This window comes from Peromyscus californicus, unplaced genomic scaffold (genome assembly GCF_007827085.1).
Source record: "Peromyscus californicus insignis strain IS unplaced genomic scaffold, ASM782708v3 Scaffold_17__1_contigs__length_78620276, whole genome shotgun sequence".
NCBI classification, from domain to species: Eukaryota; Metazoa; Chordata; class Mammalia; order Rodentia; family Cricetidae; genus Peromyscus; species Peromyscus californicus.
In genome coordinates this window covers 59103531-59119035 of record NW_026294469.1, presented here as the reverse complement: position 1 = coordinate 59119035, position 15505 = coordinate 59103531, and the positions used below count along the sequence as shown (strand labels likewise).

General features: G+C 37.8%; 1 protein-coding gene across 5 annotated transcripts in view; it reads left to right on the top strand.

The window, feature by feature from the left end:
* Positions 1-15505, top strand: part of CUNH18orf54 (chromosome unknown C18orf54 homolog) — a 22567-nt gene extending 7062 nt beyond the window's left edge. For 2 of the 5 annotated variants that reach the window (XM_052742473.1, XM_052742468.1), the window contains 4 exons: positions 1678-1780; positions 7726-7857; positions 10048-10118; positions 14210-15505. In XM_052742473.1, coding sequence (XP_052598433.1) covers positions 1678-1780; positions 7726-7857; positions 10048-10118; positions 14210-14282 — 379 coding nt within the window. In that variant the 3' untranslated portion in view covers positions 14283-15505. Of the gene's footprint in view, positions 1-1677; positions 1784-6874; positions 7704-7725; positions 7858-10047; positions 10119-14209 lie in introns of those variants that run through there. The other 3 variants (XM_052742470.1, XM_052742471.1, XM_052742472.1) reach the window with 3 other exon arrangements.

Below are 15505 nucleotides of genomic sequence, written 5' to 3'. Positions count from 1 at the left end.
GCTTGCGGAGACAGACGAGGATCTCTGGGTTTTGGGGCAAACTAGTCTTGCTGAATTGGAAAGCCATGGTTCAGTGAGAGACCTTTAAAAATAAGATAGATAATAGTAGAGGAAGGCACATGAAGTTGATCTTGGCTCAAACATGTCCATACATCCACACACCATACACATAGAGTAAAATGTAGAACATAATCAAAATCAACTAATTATACCTTAAGCAAATTTATTTTATTTTATGTTTGAGACAGGGTTTCTCTGTGTAGCTTTGACGCCTTCCCTGAAACTCACTCTGTAGCCCAGGCTGGCCTCGAACTCACAGAAATCCACCAGCCTCTACCTCCCGCGTGCTGGAATTAAAGGCGTGCACCACCACCGCCCAGCTCCTTAAACAAATTTTGTTGTGAGAATTTTAAATATAAAAAAAGGATAGTGTAGTGAACTGCTCTGTGGTCTATATCTTGAATGGATATATAAAACTATACTCTTGAGTGGTGAGTGAAAAGACTACCTGGGCTGAGAAAAAGCTTATAGCAAAGTATAAGTAAGATATGTCAACAAAGAAGTGCTTACTTAGAAAATGATTAGCATGTAGTGTTCAAATTTTATATGCAGGTTACTGGATATTGTGTATTTAAGTTAGAAATATAATTTTATAATGATATATAAAGAAATAGGATAATTTCATTCATTTCTGTGATAAATAGAATGTCAATTTGGGAAAATTCCTATTTTTGCCTTAATACTCCTTTCCTATATCTATGACCATAAAGAATTAGTTATTTCACAGTACTTCTGTGAAATAAGGACAATAAATGTAGATACTCAGGATTAAACAGACAAATTATCTAAAGTCATATGGAAGTGGGACTGGGATTAGAATTTTCAATTTGGGATTTAGATTTTCAAATTGAGTTTCTCTCAGTTTTCCCTGTGTCGTTAGCAGTTCTTCAGGTGGGCTTGTCTTGTCTGGACGTCGGCCGACATAAAACTGAAGTGAAGACTCTGCTGCAGAGTTTTTGTGTTTTCTGATTATCTTTAGACAAATAACTTGTTTGGAGTGTATGCATGGCATGGGGGCTGGAACCCGGAGTCTCCTGATGCCAGGCTAGGACTCTGCCATTGAGCCACACTCCCAGCTTTCCCATATTTGCTTGGGAGAAGGTACTTGTCAGACATGAGCTTCTGAAGCTTTTTCATAGCTGGGAGAGTCAGTTGAGAAGTAGTGGTTTACTTGGTGTATGTATTGTCTGTAAAGCCGGAAAGGAGAAGCAAGGGGGTACAGGAGGCTGAGTATTGGTTTAGGGACAAGATGGGGGAATTCGTGCATACCTTTAATGTGAGTCATATTCATGACATTCAGTTTTTTGCTCACAACTTCAGATTGTCAACTGTGTGTATGTGTGCCTGCATGTGTGAGATTACAGTGTCTTGGGAGCCAGAAGAGGGTGTGATATATATATCAATCTCCTGGCGCTGGAGTTCCAAGTGGTTGTGAACCACAAGATGTGGGTGCTGGGAGAAGAGTGTGGTCCTTTGTAATCATAACAAGTGCTCTTAACTGCTGAGCTGTCTCTATAGTCTCACTTGTTTTTAACTGAAAAAATTTCGTATTATGTAATGCCTGCTTTTTAAACTTTGGGAACTTAATTACTGCTGTATCCTTTAAACCCTGTTTAGCAAATCTCCTGTCCCTGTTAAAGCTGATGACCATCTTCAACAAAGTTCTGGGACACAGTGTATTAATGAGATTCTTGAAGACTTTTTAAGTGATGAGAATCAGGTGAGTAAAGCTAATTTTTATAGTAAAGGAAAGTCTGTAGTTAATTTGTGGATACTGACTTCTGTTACTTAGTATTTTAAAATAATAGTAAAACTTCCCAAATCCATTTTTCTCCAACATACCCATAAAACCATGACTATTTTCGTTATTTTTAGTATTCTAAAGTACAAGAAACTAGAGTTGAATTATACATGCAGCTTAAATTGTCATCATATTATTATTTTTCCCCCTGGAAAACATAAAGGAGACCATTGTAGGGGAAATGATATTTCTTTGTAGGCTAGTTCTCCAATAGTATACATACCATAATAATTTAAATTCTTACCTTATTTTACAAAGTCACTTTGTATATCTTACAAATACAAATGTACATACATGCATTTAAAAAATGATACATGATTTGAATTAAACGCATGAGTATGACTGACATATTCGAGGATTTTCAGGGAGTCAGTGTAGTTCCGTCAGAAGAGGCAAACAAAAGAATGGCAAGAAGGTGGCTGCTTGACCAGGAGATTTGTGAAGTAGAAAATGCAGTGAGGCCCTAGGAAGGAGTAGAGAACCCATGCCGGAGACCATTGCAGTCTCCGGAATAGTAGAGTAGTGATTTGGGTGGAGTGGGCACATTGGAGGTGGCCAGCAATTGCTGGGTTTGAGATGTGTCTTGAAGGAATCCAAGGAATTTTAGCCAAGCAGCCAGGGTGATGACATCACTTAGTAAAGGAGCGTTGGTGGAGAAACAAGTGTTAGGAGAATTTTTTTTTTTTTTTTTTTTTTTTTTTTTTTGGTTTTTCAAGACAGGATTTCTCTGTGTAGCTTTGCGCCTTTCCTGGATCTCACTCTGTAGACCAGGCTGGCCTTGAACTCACAAAGATCCGCCTGCCTCTGCCTCCCGAGTGCTGGGATTAAAGGCGTGCGCCACCACCGCCCAGCAGGCCAGATCCTAGATAGTGTTTTCCTCCCCATACTCTGTCTCTTTGCTTGGTGTCTGTTTCCTTCACTGGGGAGATGCTCATGTCATCCCATTTGTCTTGAACTTGCTTCCAAGGTTCTGTTTTTCCACCTGTGAGACTTTTTTTTTCCTTTTTTATTCTCTTGAGTCTCCCTCTCCCTCCTGGAGGAAACACTTCAGTTTCAAGGGAATTCCCATCGCCCATCAATAGCACTAAGTAGTGAGGACAGACCATTGTAGCATCAACAGTATTAATCCATCAGAGAGAGAAATACAGGTGAAATTGATGAAAGCCCATTATTATGTCCCTGGTAACCCACCTCCATAGAGTGTGCTGTTAGGCCAGATAGTACTTAGAGTAGGTGTAGAGGCAGCAAATGAGGGAGGGGAAGGAGAGAAGCAAGGCGAAATAAAAGACAGGAAAAGTAAGAGGGGTAGAGAAGAGTACTTTGGAAGGAGAAAGAAGAGATCAGGAATTTAAAAGAAATAAACGAAATGAAAGAAAAAAATGAAAATGATTTCCTAGTAATAAAGAACTTCATAACTAAAATTAGACTAATGTAATGGTAGACCAATAGCAATAAAAATATTGAGGCTTTTCTTAAAAAAAAAAAAGGTAAAGTCAAAATAGTACTAAAATACAAAGGGGAAACATGAGGCAAAAAAATTGTCTCTGAAAAAATATATAAATAAAATTGGATAAGTACATTGAGGAGAGTAAAAATAGAATCAAAGTAAAAGTAATAGTACAAAGAGAAAGGGAAACATGGAGCAAAGAAGGAGAGAAGAAAAGAGAAAATAAGGTTGGCTTAGAATGGCTTTCTGGTGGTCCGATTGGAGAGTGTCAGCTCTGGATGTGGGTAGAGGGTCAGCTGGCCTTCCTGGGACTGGTGCTGGTGCTGAGCTTGTGCTGAACAAGGTTAGGATGTCTCCCAGAGCTGTCTGTGTTAACTTCCTTGTGTTGTGCACCAGGGGGCCTCTGCTGCCTGTGCTTAGATTTGCAGTCAATGTCTTAGATAGATTTGCCCACCCTCCAGCAAAGTGGCGAATACTCTAGCTGGGAGGAATCTATCAAATATTTTTGGAGTACAGAGAGAAGGCAACTTTGGCACTGAGATTGTGTAGGCTGATACCTTTCAAAACGCTTAAACATCAACCATTCTGTTAGAGGGATATGACTGGATAGTATCAGTTTGCTGGATCTTCAGAGCTCTTGGACTCAGCTGCAGTAAATCTCTTTGCTTCAGGGTTTCACACACTTGCTGACCTCGGACTATCAGACTCCAGTGTTTTTTTCAGTTGATGAAACTACCAAGAGTGGGTTTCCTTCTCCCTGTACCATTTACTACCTGAACGAAACTATCTGATGTCTCCATTTTATTTATTAATTTACTTGTTTATTTATTTATTTGATTTATCAGTGCCTGCACCTCTTATTCTCCATAAAATTCTCCCAGCATCTATTTCAGCAGCAAGTTGAATTTAGGTTCCTGGTTCTCAGGCCCCAGGGTATCTTAATTTAAACAAATAGGTACTGTGGTAGCTTGAATGATAGTGACCCCCATATTTTCATGTGTTTGAATACTTGGTCCTCAGTTGGTGGAACTGTTCAGGAAGGATTAGGAGGTGTAGACTTGTTTATAAAGTGTGTCATCTCCACTCTTGGGGCTTGGGCTTTGAGTTCAAAAGACTTGTGCCATTCCCAATGTGTTTCCTCCCTGCCTCCTACTTGTAGACCAAGATGTGAGTTCTCAGCTGTTCCTGCTACTGTCATGGGCTCTAACCTTCTGAAACTGTAAGCCCAGACAAATGCTTTCTTCTGTAAGTTGTGTTAGTTGTGGTGTTTTATCACAACAACGGAAGAATAACTAAGACTAGTGCCTGTCAAGATGCCACTGTAGCATTAGTGCTCACCTGAGGTAGATCAGTGAAAAACGATATAGAAATAATAGGATCAAAGGGTAAATTATTGAATCTACTCAAAAAGAAAAAGAGAAGATTTAGAAATGATAAGATAAAAGATAGATTTTTAGATCTACTCAAAGAAAGAGAGAATATGGATATGATAAGATAAAAAGGGAGATTATTGAATCTACATTTAAAAAGGAATTACTTGTTTTAAATAGGATAAGTAATGAAAATTTTTTGTCTGAATATGTCAAATGTTAATGGACTAAACATTGTTAATGTCTTGACTGTATATATTGTATATACTTATTGGATATAGTTTTTCTTGTATTAGTTATAAGCTTTTTTAAATTTTAGACAAAAAAAGGAAATGTGATATTGTGTTCCCCAATATATTGTGCACCCTAATAAACTTATCTGGGGTCAGAGAACAGAGTAGCCACTAGATATAGAGGCCAGAAAATGGTGGCACACACACCTTTAATCCTAGCATTCTGGAGGCAGAGATCCATCTGGATCTCTGTGAGTTCAAAGCTACACTGGAAACAGCCAGGCACGGTGACACACTCCTTTAATCCCAGGAAGTGATGGCAGGAAGCAGAAAGGTTTATAAGGTGTGAAGACCAGAAACTAGAGCCTGGTTAAGCTTTTAGGCTTTTAACAGCAGAATGAGGTTCATTCTGGATAAGGACTCAGAGGCTTCCAATCTGAGGAAACAGGATCAGCTGAGGAATTGGCGAGGTGAGGTGGCTGTGGCTTTTTCTGCTTCTCTGATCTTCCAGCATTCACCCCAGTACCAGGTCTCAGGTTTGTTTTTATTAATAAGACCTTTTAAGATTCATGCTACACTTTCCATTGCTCACCCATCCTGCTGGACAAGTCACAAAAGAAGTTAACAAAACTTTGAACCATTTATGAAGTGGTCTTATCTGTGGGTAAGACTGCTTGTCCATGTTCACTAGGACTCCCTCACTTACCTTTTGATGAAGCTGTGTTTCCCCTTGTTTACCAGAGAGCTGTTGGTTTGGCGTACTTCTTCCCACTGAGTTACCTTCTGCTTCTCTGCACTGCTTAGCTGTCCTGTCTGTTCTCAGTTTCCATAGGCCAGTCTTGGTTCTATTTGAGTAGGGTCTGGTTTTGTTTTGTTTTCTTGTTCTGATACTTCTCTGTAACCAGCTCACATGGATGTGCAAGTACCTCTGTGGCATGTTGATGTAGTTCTTCGGGTGTAGAACCAAGAGGAGTAGCTGGTGTGAATACACACACACACACACACACACACACACACACACACACACACACGCGCGCGCGCGCATATATATATATATATATATATTATTCTTTCAGCTTTTGAGGACTAATCAGTCCATTTTCATAGTGACTGCAAACATTTTAAATTTTCACAAGCCAGTGAAGAAGGCTTCCTCTTTCCCTTATTCTGACCAATGAAAATATACTTGAAAGTGTGTTGAAAAAGATGTATTTGAAATCTAGTCCTCACTCAGTTAATAACTAATTTTTTTTTAGACATTTGAAAAGAACATTTTGGTTTACATAGATTCTGAAGACATTTTTGTCCAAAAGCTGTGGTTTTAAGCTGCTAAGTGTAATATTCATTTTAAAATATCAAGGATTAGGAGGAATATGCTAAACTGTTTGTTATTAATTCTAAATAATTTCACCTGGAGACTGGGTATGGTGAGGTGGTGAGTTAGTAGTTTTGATTTTTAAAAACACTTTCTTTGATCAGTCTTCTTTAGTGGGGTGACACTGGGTGTGTATCAAGGACCCTCCAAGTCAGACCCCATGCCTAGGAGTAATTGCTAACACACACACACACACACACACACACACACACACACACACACACACACACACACACAGTTTTTCTTTGAGAATTTTATATGCACAATGAAATACACTCTTACCTGCCCCCTTTTTCACCCTCCAAGTTCCCCATATGCCCCCAACCTGCCCCTCTTTCAGCTTCATCTTGTTTTCTTTTTTTGTTTGTTTTTTTTTGTTAATCACTAAATCCTGTTAGTGCAGCCCATATGTGATGGGTGTGGCATCATCCACAGGAACAGAGAAACCTACAATGGCCACATCCTCAAAGCAGAATGGTTCTTCCTCTCCCAGTAGCTATCAGCTTCTAGTCACTCCTCAGTAAAGGATGGGGCTGGAGATCGTTTATGTCATCTGTGCTGGGATGATGGCTTGTTCCTCTTCTGTAGGTCTTGTACACGGAACCAGAGCTGTTGTGAGTTCCAGAGGACAGCACAGCACTCCTCTCTCTCCTTCAGCTTCTTTCTTCTTTCCTCTTCCATGGTGTTCCTGTAGCCATGTGGTAATAATATAGGTGTGTGAATTATGGCTGAGAACTCAGTCTTGTATTCTCATCATTTTAACTAGTTTTGCATCTCTCCATTGACTACAGTCCACTACAAAAAGAAACTGCCCTGACCAAGGCCAAGAGCAGCTCAGGTCTGTGGTTATAAATATAAATGTGTAGAAAGCAATTAGACAGCTTGACCACTTAGCAGAATAACAATAGTAAAGTTCTGCCTTAGTGACTTTCCCTAGCTGTGGGTTGCTGACAGACATCATAAAATTCCCTTCTGTGGAACATTCCTCAAATCCAATCCGAAAGACTACCCTGTAGTAGTCATGGCACTATTTTACGAGTAGGCACATGTTTTCTGGCAGGTTGGTATTGCAGCTTGCAGGGTCCGGTGCTAGGTAAGACCACAAATACAACCACAAATACAACAGATTTGATTTTTTAAAACACCAATTTTAATACATTGTCTGGATTTTTGCATTAATTCTTTGCTGGGGAATAATACATAATAACCATTGTACTTGTTTCCTTTTGTATTTGAATAGTTTAATTTTTTTTTGGATTTTTCGAGACAGGGTTTCTCTGTGTAGCTTTGCGCCTCTCCTGGAACTCACTTGGTAGCCCAGGCTGGCCTCGAACTCACAGAGATCCGCCTGGCTCTGCCTCCCGAGTGCTGGGATTAAAGGCGTGCGCCACCACCGCCCGGCCTGAATAGTTTAATTTTATCATCTCATTTAATTTTAGAGCTCTACCCTATCTGGAGGCAAACATCATGGTCCTGTTGAAGCCTTGAAACAAATGTTATTTAATCTTCAAGCAGTACAAGAAAGTTTTAATCAGAATAAAAATCGAGAGCCAAAAGAAGAAATTAAACAAGTAAGCATTGACTTATGAACTGAGAAGTGTGATTTTATCTAAAATTGTATTAATTTCTTCACAGTGGCAGGAGCCGTGACGTAAACATACTTATTTTGTCTCATGGTTTCAGAGCTTCCAGTTCATAGTCTTTGGCTCCACTGACTCTGGGCCCACGATGGGGCAGGCCATGGAGGCAGCAGGAGGAGTGGTTAGGTGGTAGGTAGGGGAGAAGCTGTGCATCTCACGATCCTGCTGAGGAAGAAAAGTGAGGAAGGCCCCAGTGAGCAACTTTCTCCAGTTAAATCCCGTCTGAGTTTCTACCACCTCCCAAAATAGTGTTAGTGGTTGAGGATCAACCTTGAGCTGTAGGGTCACTTCAGATTCCAACTTACAACAGATTTCACCAGATTGTTTTAGACCTGCCTCCAGTTCCATGTGAATAAGCATGCCAACACAGTACATGCTGGAGAATTGTATTATAATTATGCATGTTTTAGAAATTTTTACTCATACCTAGTATTAGTAGACTTCTAAAGGGGTTCTCCCTTTTTTCTGCTTCTGAGCTATTTTTTTTTTTTTGCTTATTTTATGTTTACAAGTCCAATCTTATTTATAGATGCGGCTGCTACAGTTATCCTGTGAAAGAGACATCAGTGTCATCTTTAAGCATCCTGCAGAATTAATCTGTCTGGCTTCTTACAAACACAAAAACTTCCTACAGGTTTTGTGAAGCCTAGAAAATGTTCTCAATGTTAGACTTCTCCACCTTTATACTTCAGAAAAGCAAATTTATTTTTGTTACTATGTGTTTTTGGAACTTCTGAATACAACACTTTTTCAATTTGTGTATTTCCTAGAAAGTTTGAAAAATTTGTTTCTGCTTCATGCTATTCTGTAGAGGATGAGTTTTCAAACTACAGGACCATAGGATTGCTGTTCTCCCATACCTACTGGCAATGAATTCTAACTGCCACTCACCAGCAAGTGGAACATGAATATAGACCAATTAGCCTCTTTACTTTCAGTTTTATTTTCTTTCCGTGACAAACAAAATTTTGATATTTTTGATGTAATATGATATATTAAATAGGTATGGATTATGGAATAGCTAAATCAAGCTAATTGGTGTATATCACCTGTCCCCCACTTTTTCCCCCACGGTACTCTTGAGGAGGGAGAAGTGAGAAATACTTAGCTAGAAATAGGGGAGAGAGACAGAAACACAGGAGAGCCTCAGGACTGCCTGGGTCTAAACGAACCAGCCTTTCCGTTTAATAAAGAGCTTTTAAAGGAAAGCCAAGGGGTGGAGCAAAAGACCTTCCCCAGCACAGTCAAGTGCAGACCATCCCAAACACCTGATAACCATGCACATGGTCAAACCATTCCCTAATGCAACCCTGCTGTGTAAAGCAAGCTCAGATCTCACTAGAAAACCTTTGTGAGCTCTCACAATCTCCTTCTGTAGGTATTATTTTTATGGTGAGAACATTTAAAAATCTCTACTCCTTGAAAATTTCAAGTCTGTAATAGATTGTTATTAACTGTGACCACCATAGTTATATAGTAGCTATCTTGGACTTACCCCTCCTAAGTGTAATTTTATATACTTAATTAACATCTCATTTTTCATTGCTCAGCCAGCCTTTAATTTACTGTGTGATCCAGTGGCTGGAAAAATAGCTCAATGACTAAGAAGGCTTGCTCTTACAGAAGACTCAGGTCTGGTTCCTAGCGCCCATGTTGGGTGGCAGCCCCAGGGCTTTAACAATTGTACTTTTCAGATTCCATGTGTAAGTGAGATTATGTATTGCTTGATTTTCTGTGCCTAGCTTATTTTCCTGATCAGTTTTATTACCATTCTGTAGAGCTTTATTATAGTCAGCATGACAAGTGAATCAACTTTAGTGTCTCAACCTGGTCGTTTAAATTACAGTATTCATTGTTTCTCCTGACACTCTAATCATAGCATTAAGACACAGTGTAACCTGTCCTTCACTTACTCTCTTAAACATCATTGACACCTAACCTCTGTGAAGATGCAAGTTAAAGTAAGATTCTTTAATGGGCATGTGTTCAGAAACATATTTTAGAAGAACTGAATGGTGAGTCTAAGTGTAGTTTTAGAATGAAAGTATAATTGCTCTCCAAAAATAATTTGGTATAACTAATTATTTCAGATATTTTTATTTTTTTGGTTTTTAATAATAGGTGTCAGAGGATGATTTCTCTAAATTACAATTGAAGGAAAATATGATTCCTATTACTGTGTCTCTTCAAAAGTAAGTATTCTTTACTAATATGGACACAAATCCATTTTAGTCATTCCTTTGACAAAAAATCAGGGTGGAATTCGGTAGTTCCAAGAGTAATCGATGGTAGGCATATTTAAGCTTCTTATAGCACACTATGTTTTTTTTTAATTTATTTTAAAATGTGTGTGTGCTTATATGTTGTATTTGTGTGTGTGTGTGTGTGTGTGTGTGTGTGTGTGCGCGCGCGCGCGCGCGCGCCCGCACATGTACTTGTGGAGACCAGAGGTCAACACTGAGTGTCTTCCTTATTCATGGAATGCATTATTATTTTTTTTCGAGACAGGGTTTCTCTGTGTAGCTTTGCGCCTCTCCTGGAACTCACTTGGTAGCCCAGGCTGGCCTCGAACTCACCGAGATCCGCCTGGCTCTGCCTCCCGAGTGCTGGGACTAAAGGTGTGCGCCACCACCGCCCTGCAGGAATGCATTATTTTTTAAGAACATTTCTTTCTCTTTATCCTGTGCAGCTTCCTATTTAAATAGTCCTAAGGACTAAAAAGATACTCATTTAAAATGCCTGGCTCAGATTCTCTTTTCATCTCAGAATAAAAGCAGCAATTTGAGATATATAGTACTGTTGTGGATAGACTATAACAATAGTTTGTTAGGAAATGAGTTCATCTAGCCATTAATGCATCATTTAACATATGTGAAGCTGACTAGATGGTTCAATGGGTAAGAGCACTTACTGCCAAGCTTGATGATCTGATTTCAGTTCCTGGAACCCATGTAGTGAAGGGCATAACTGATTCCTACAGATTGTTTTCTGAGTTCTACACAAGTGCCAAGAGCATGCACACATACACCATACACACACACACACACACACACACATACACACCCACCCACACACACTAAATGTGTAAAAGATACTTTACACATCTGAAGTAGAATAATAAGTTTTATATAACAGTACATTTAGCTTTCTTAGTCATATTGTGCTAAATAATCATTGAATACTAGAAGTTGTTTCTATTGTCAGGTAATAAAGTTCTTTACATTTGCATTTAGTTATAGAAATATGAAATGGGATGATCTCTGAGCATTTGAAGGAATGGGTGTCATACAGATGCCCCATTTAGCTTTGAACACTCCCTTATTTTCTTATTTTCTGCATGTTGGCCAGATGTGGGCCTCTGTGTTAATCACTGTCTTCTACAAAAAGAATTTTCTCAGCCGGATGGTGGTGGCGCATGCCTTTAATCCCAGCACTCGGGAGGCAGAGCCAGGCAGATCTCTGTGAGTTTGAGGCCAGCCTGGGCTACCAAGTGAGTTCCAGGAAAAGGCGCAAAGCTACACAGAGAAACCCTGTCTCGAAAAACCAAAAAAAAAAAAAAAAAAAGAATTTTCTCTGATGAAGATTATGTGATAGGTTATTAGGAGTCAGTGCAATACAGTGTGCATTTAGAAGAATATTATTAGCAGGTTCTCCCCTAGGGCCTATGGCCACCTAGCTATGAGTTCTTGGCTGTATTATTGGAATCAGAATATGAACTATGTCTTGTTCAGTGGACCTTAAATCCAATAGAAGGTGTTTGGTTACTCCTATAACATTCATGCCACTATTACAACAGTGGCATATCTTGCCTGGCTGATAGTTATTGTAGCTTATAGAGTTCACAACTAGGATTTATTATTAATTTTCTCCTTAACGTGCATAGTATCTTTCAGTACTGTGAAAATTAAACAATATGGATGAAGCTTTCACATTGTTACTAGTTTGATTTCTTCATACCCTATGACTCAAGTATGTGGTGTTTTCAGCAATAGGGTTTTACCATCAAGTTCTGGAGGGTAGCCAAGAACAGTGGCCATAGCCTAATATTTCAGGGAGATTGTAGGACTTCACTGACAAACCCTTTGGGGAGAGAGAACTCATATCTGGCATTGGGTTTTCTATTTGATAGTCTGTGGTACTAGGAGAGGCATTGTCCCACTATAATAGGGTAATTCTATTTCAACTCTTTCTATGTGCCTGCGTATATTTTAGGAAGCTTCTATAGTATTAGATTTCTACACAGATTTTCAAGGTTTTTTAGTGTTACTCCTCCTCATACCTTGCTCGTCCATCCACTATCCCACTTCTTGCTCTGTTATTTTCCATTCCTGCTTCATCCCCACCTGTGTTCTAGCTCCTTTCCTTTGAAAATCCCTCCCATGCATGACTCCTTACAAGTTTCTCAACTTCCGTGGGCACTCCAGTTGAAACACATCTAAAGATTCATAGCTACTATCTACATGAAAGAACATGTGACGTTTTCTTTCTGGGTCTGAATGACTTCACTCAATGATTATTTCCAGCTTCATCCATTTATCTGAGAATTTCATTTTTCTTAAGAGCTGAATATTTCATTGTCTAATGTACTACATTTTCATTATCTGTTTAATCAGCTAATGGACATCTAGGCTAATTTCATTTCCTGGCTTTTATGAAAAGAGCAGCAATGAACATGGGTGAGCAAATATCTCTGTAGTAGGTTATAGAGTCTTGAGTATATGTCTAGTAGTGGTATACCTAGATCATATGGTACATCTGTTTCTCGGTTTTTGAGGAATCTCCATATTGTTTTCCATAGTGGCTGCACTAATTTGCTCTTCCACCAACAATGCATATGTATTTTTTTCCACATCCATTCTATCATTTGTTTTATTTGAAAATTTTTAAACATTCTTAAGTAATATGAAATCTGAAGGTACTTTTAATTCTTATTTCCCTGATGGCTAAGGATGTTAGGAAAGTTATATGTATCAGCTGCTTGTATTTCTTCTTTTGAGAACTGTTTAATTATGTGCTTTAATTAAAACTATTTTTTTGGATTTACTTTTATTTTTATGTTATATGCATGAACGTTTTGCCTGCATGTGTGTGTATGTGTATCACATGTGTACCTGGTCCCATGTGGAAGTCAGGAGAAGGTATTGGGTTCCCTGGAACTGCAGTTAGGGGTGGTTGTGAGCCACTGTATGGGTGCCGGGAACTGGAACCCACAGGTCTTCTGCAAGAGTGCAGGTGTTCTTAATCCACTGCACTGCTGCTCCCCGGTGTGAACTGGGTTATTTGGGTTTTTGGTTTGGCTTTTTTTTTTTTTTTTTTTGGTCTTTAGTTTTTTTGAGATCTTTTTGTAATCTAAACACTAACCTGTGTTAGCTGTATAGCTGGTACAGATTTTTTTCTTCCTCTGTAAGCTGCCTCTTTACCTAAAAGATGGTGTCCTTTGCCATCAAGAAGTGATGTAGGTTCCTGAGGTGTTCATTTTATCAATTATTGTCTGAATGCTTGTGCTCCTGGGTTTCCTGTTCAGAAAGTTCCTTCTAGTGCCTATAAGTTTAAGCATATTTCCTAATTATCCTCTATCAGATTCAAGTTATTGGGTCTAATTTTGAGGTCCTTGATGTATTTGGAATTGTTTTGTGAAGGGTGAAAGAGAAAGATTGAGTTCCATTCTTCTACATGTAGTTATCGAGTTTGACCAACAGTATTTGCTGAAGATGTGGTCTTTTCTCTAATGTGTATTTTCAAAAACAAAAACAAAAACAACCCTAGATTTTTAGTGTATGCATTATTCAGCCTATTGGAGAACTTACTTGTTTTTCTTCTCGACAAAAATAAGTTTTACTAAGAATTTTTACTGATATTTTTAAGATTTAAGCTATCTTTACTGTAGATATTAAATGAATTATGTGCCTTCTCTCCTAGATGATACATATAGCATGACAAAAGAAAAAATTAGTTTTGCAGAGCTGTTAGGAAAATTATATGAAAAACCTTTTATTAAATGTGATAATTGTGATGCTATTTTTTTTATTAGGCTCTGGCAGATTAACTAAAAATTGAGTTAAAAACAAGCAAATGTTTAGAGAACATTAAAGTATTTTAGTTGTTACTTGTTCAGATGTTAAAGTTTATAAGAAATAGTTCTCAAAATTTTATGTTTTTCTATAACTTCATTTCTTACAGTAATTTTGAAGTCAATAAATAATGTAATCACCATTTCTTTCTTTCTACATTGGCTAGTCACTTCTGAATATTGGTTTAATGTATTTTTGTTTTTTTATTGAAGGGCCTTACAACATTTATCACGCCTGAGAGACCTAGTGGATGATACCAGTGGGAAACAGTCATCAAAAATATGAAGAGGAAAATAAAACTTTAACCACAATAAACAGTCACCATACAACTCATTATGCACTTTCGCTATTACTTACATTAACAAAGTAAATATAAGTCATACGTTATTCTATGACTACATCAAGTATATTTCTAAAAATCTAAACTTGGAAATATTCATAGGCCTGATTTTATACAAAAACACAATTGGAAGACCCCAATATATGTCCTGAAGTAGTCCTTGGATCTTCAGATCAGAAAATGTTTAATATTCAGAAGTGGATAATTTCCTTTCTTGCCATTTATCTGGACCCAGCTGTTACTGACATCATTTGTCATTTAGTTCTTTGATGTTAAGGAACTTTTTATATTTGTGTGTGTTTGTGTGTGTGTGTGTGTGTGTGTGTACTAAATATATTTAAGCAGCTTAAGGAATACCTTAAATTTTTGTATCATAAAGGATTTTGTTACTTCTAAGATGTCATAAATTGAATATTTAAGATGTTATATTTGTAAGTGACATTGATTTACATAGTTGGTGACTCAGTGCTAATGGAATGTCCTTTCATTGTGATATCATGGAACCTTGTTATTTAATTAGCGCTTTGATTCTTTGTAATAATCTTGATAATACTTGACAGTTTACAAATCATTTTAGAGAGTATATTTGAGAATTTAATATTTGATATATTGTTGTTGCCCAGATTTTAGCTTTGGATTAATCCCAATCTACTAAAAACCATGATCTTTTGACAAATCTGAAACTAAACAAAAAAGGAGTGTGGAAAATCCAGAAATGATTGTAATTTAAAGATATTTTCTATAGTTTTCTGAATTTATCTCTAGATAGAACTGAGCAGAGCTGTGTTTTGCAGTTTCTACTGAGTGTTAATATTTATAATAAGTAGGAAACATCTTCATCAGTGAGACTAAAATTATGTAATAAAGCATAACTAATGCATTTAAAAGTGATGAAATTAAAGAATGTATGTGTATATGGTCAAATACCACAAATTAACATACTACCCAAATGGCTGTAGCTTTAATAAGTAAATTTATTGTTATGTGGAGTTTCTAAGCACATTTGGCCAAAGAATTTTTTTTCTCAAGTTATTAAGACATCATTTAACATCAGATGGTGTAGAGTAGAGACCCTGTCTTTTTGTGTTCCCTAGCTAGTGAAGTTTCCCACCTATTTGTCTGGCTAGTTCAAGAAGCTCTTACCAATAAATAAATTTGTTAACACTGA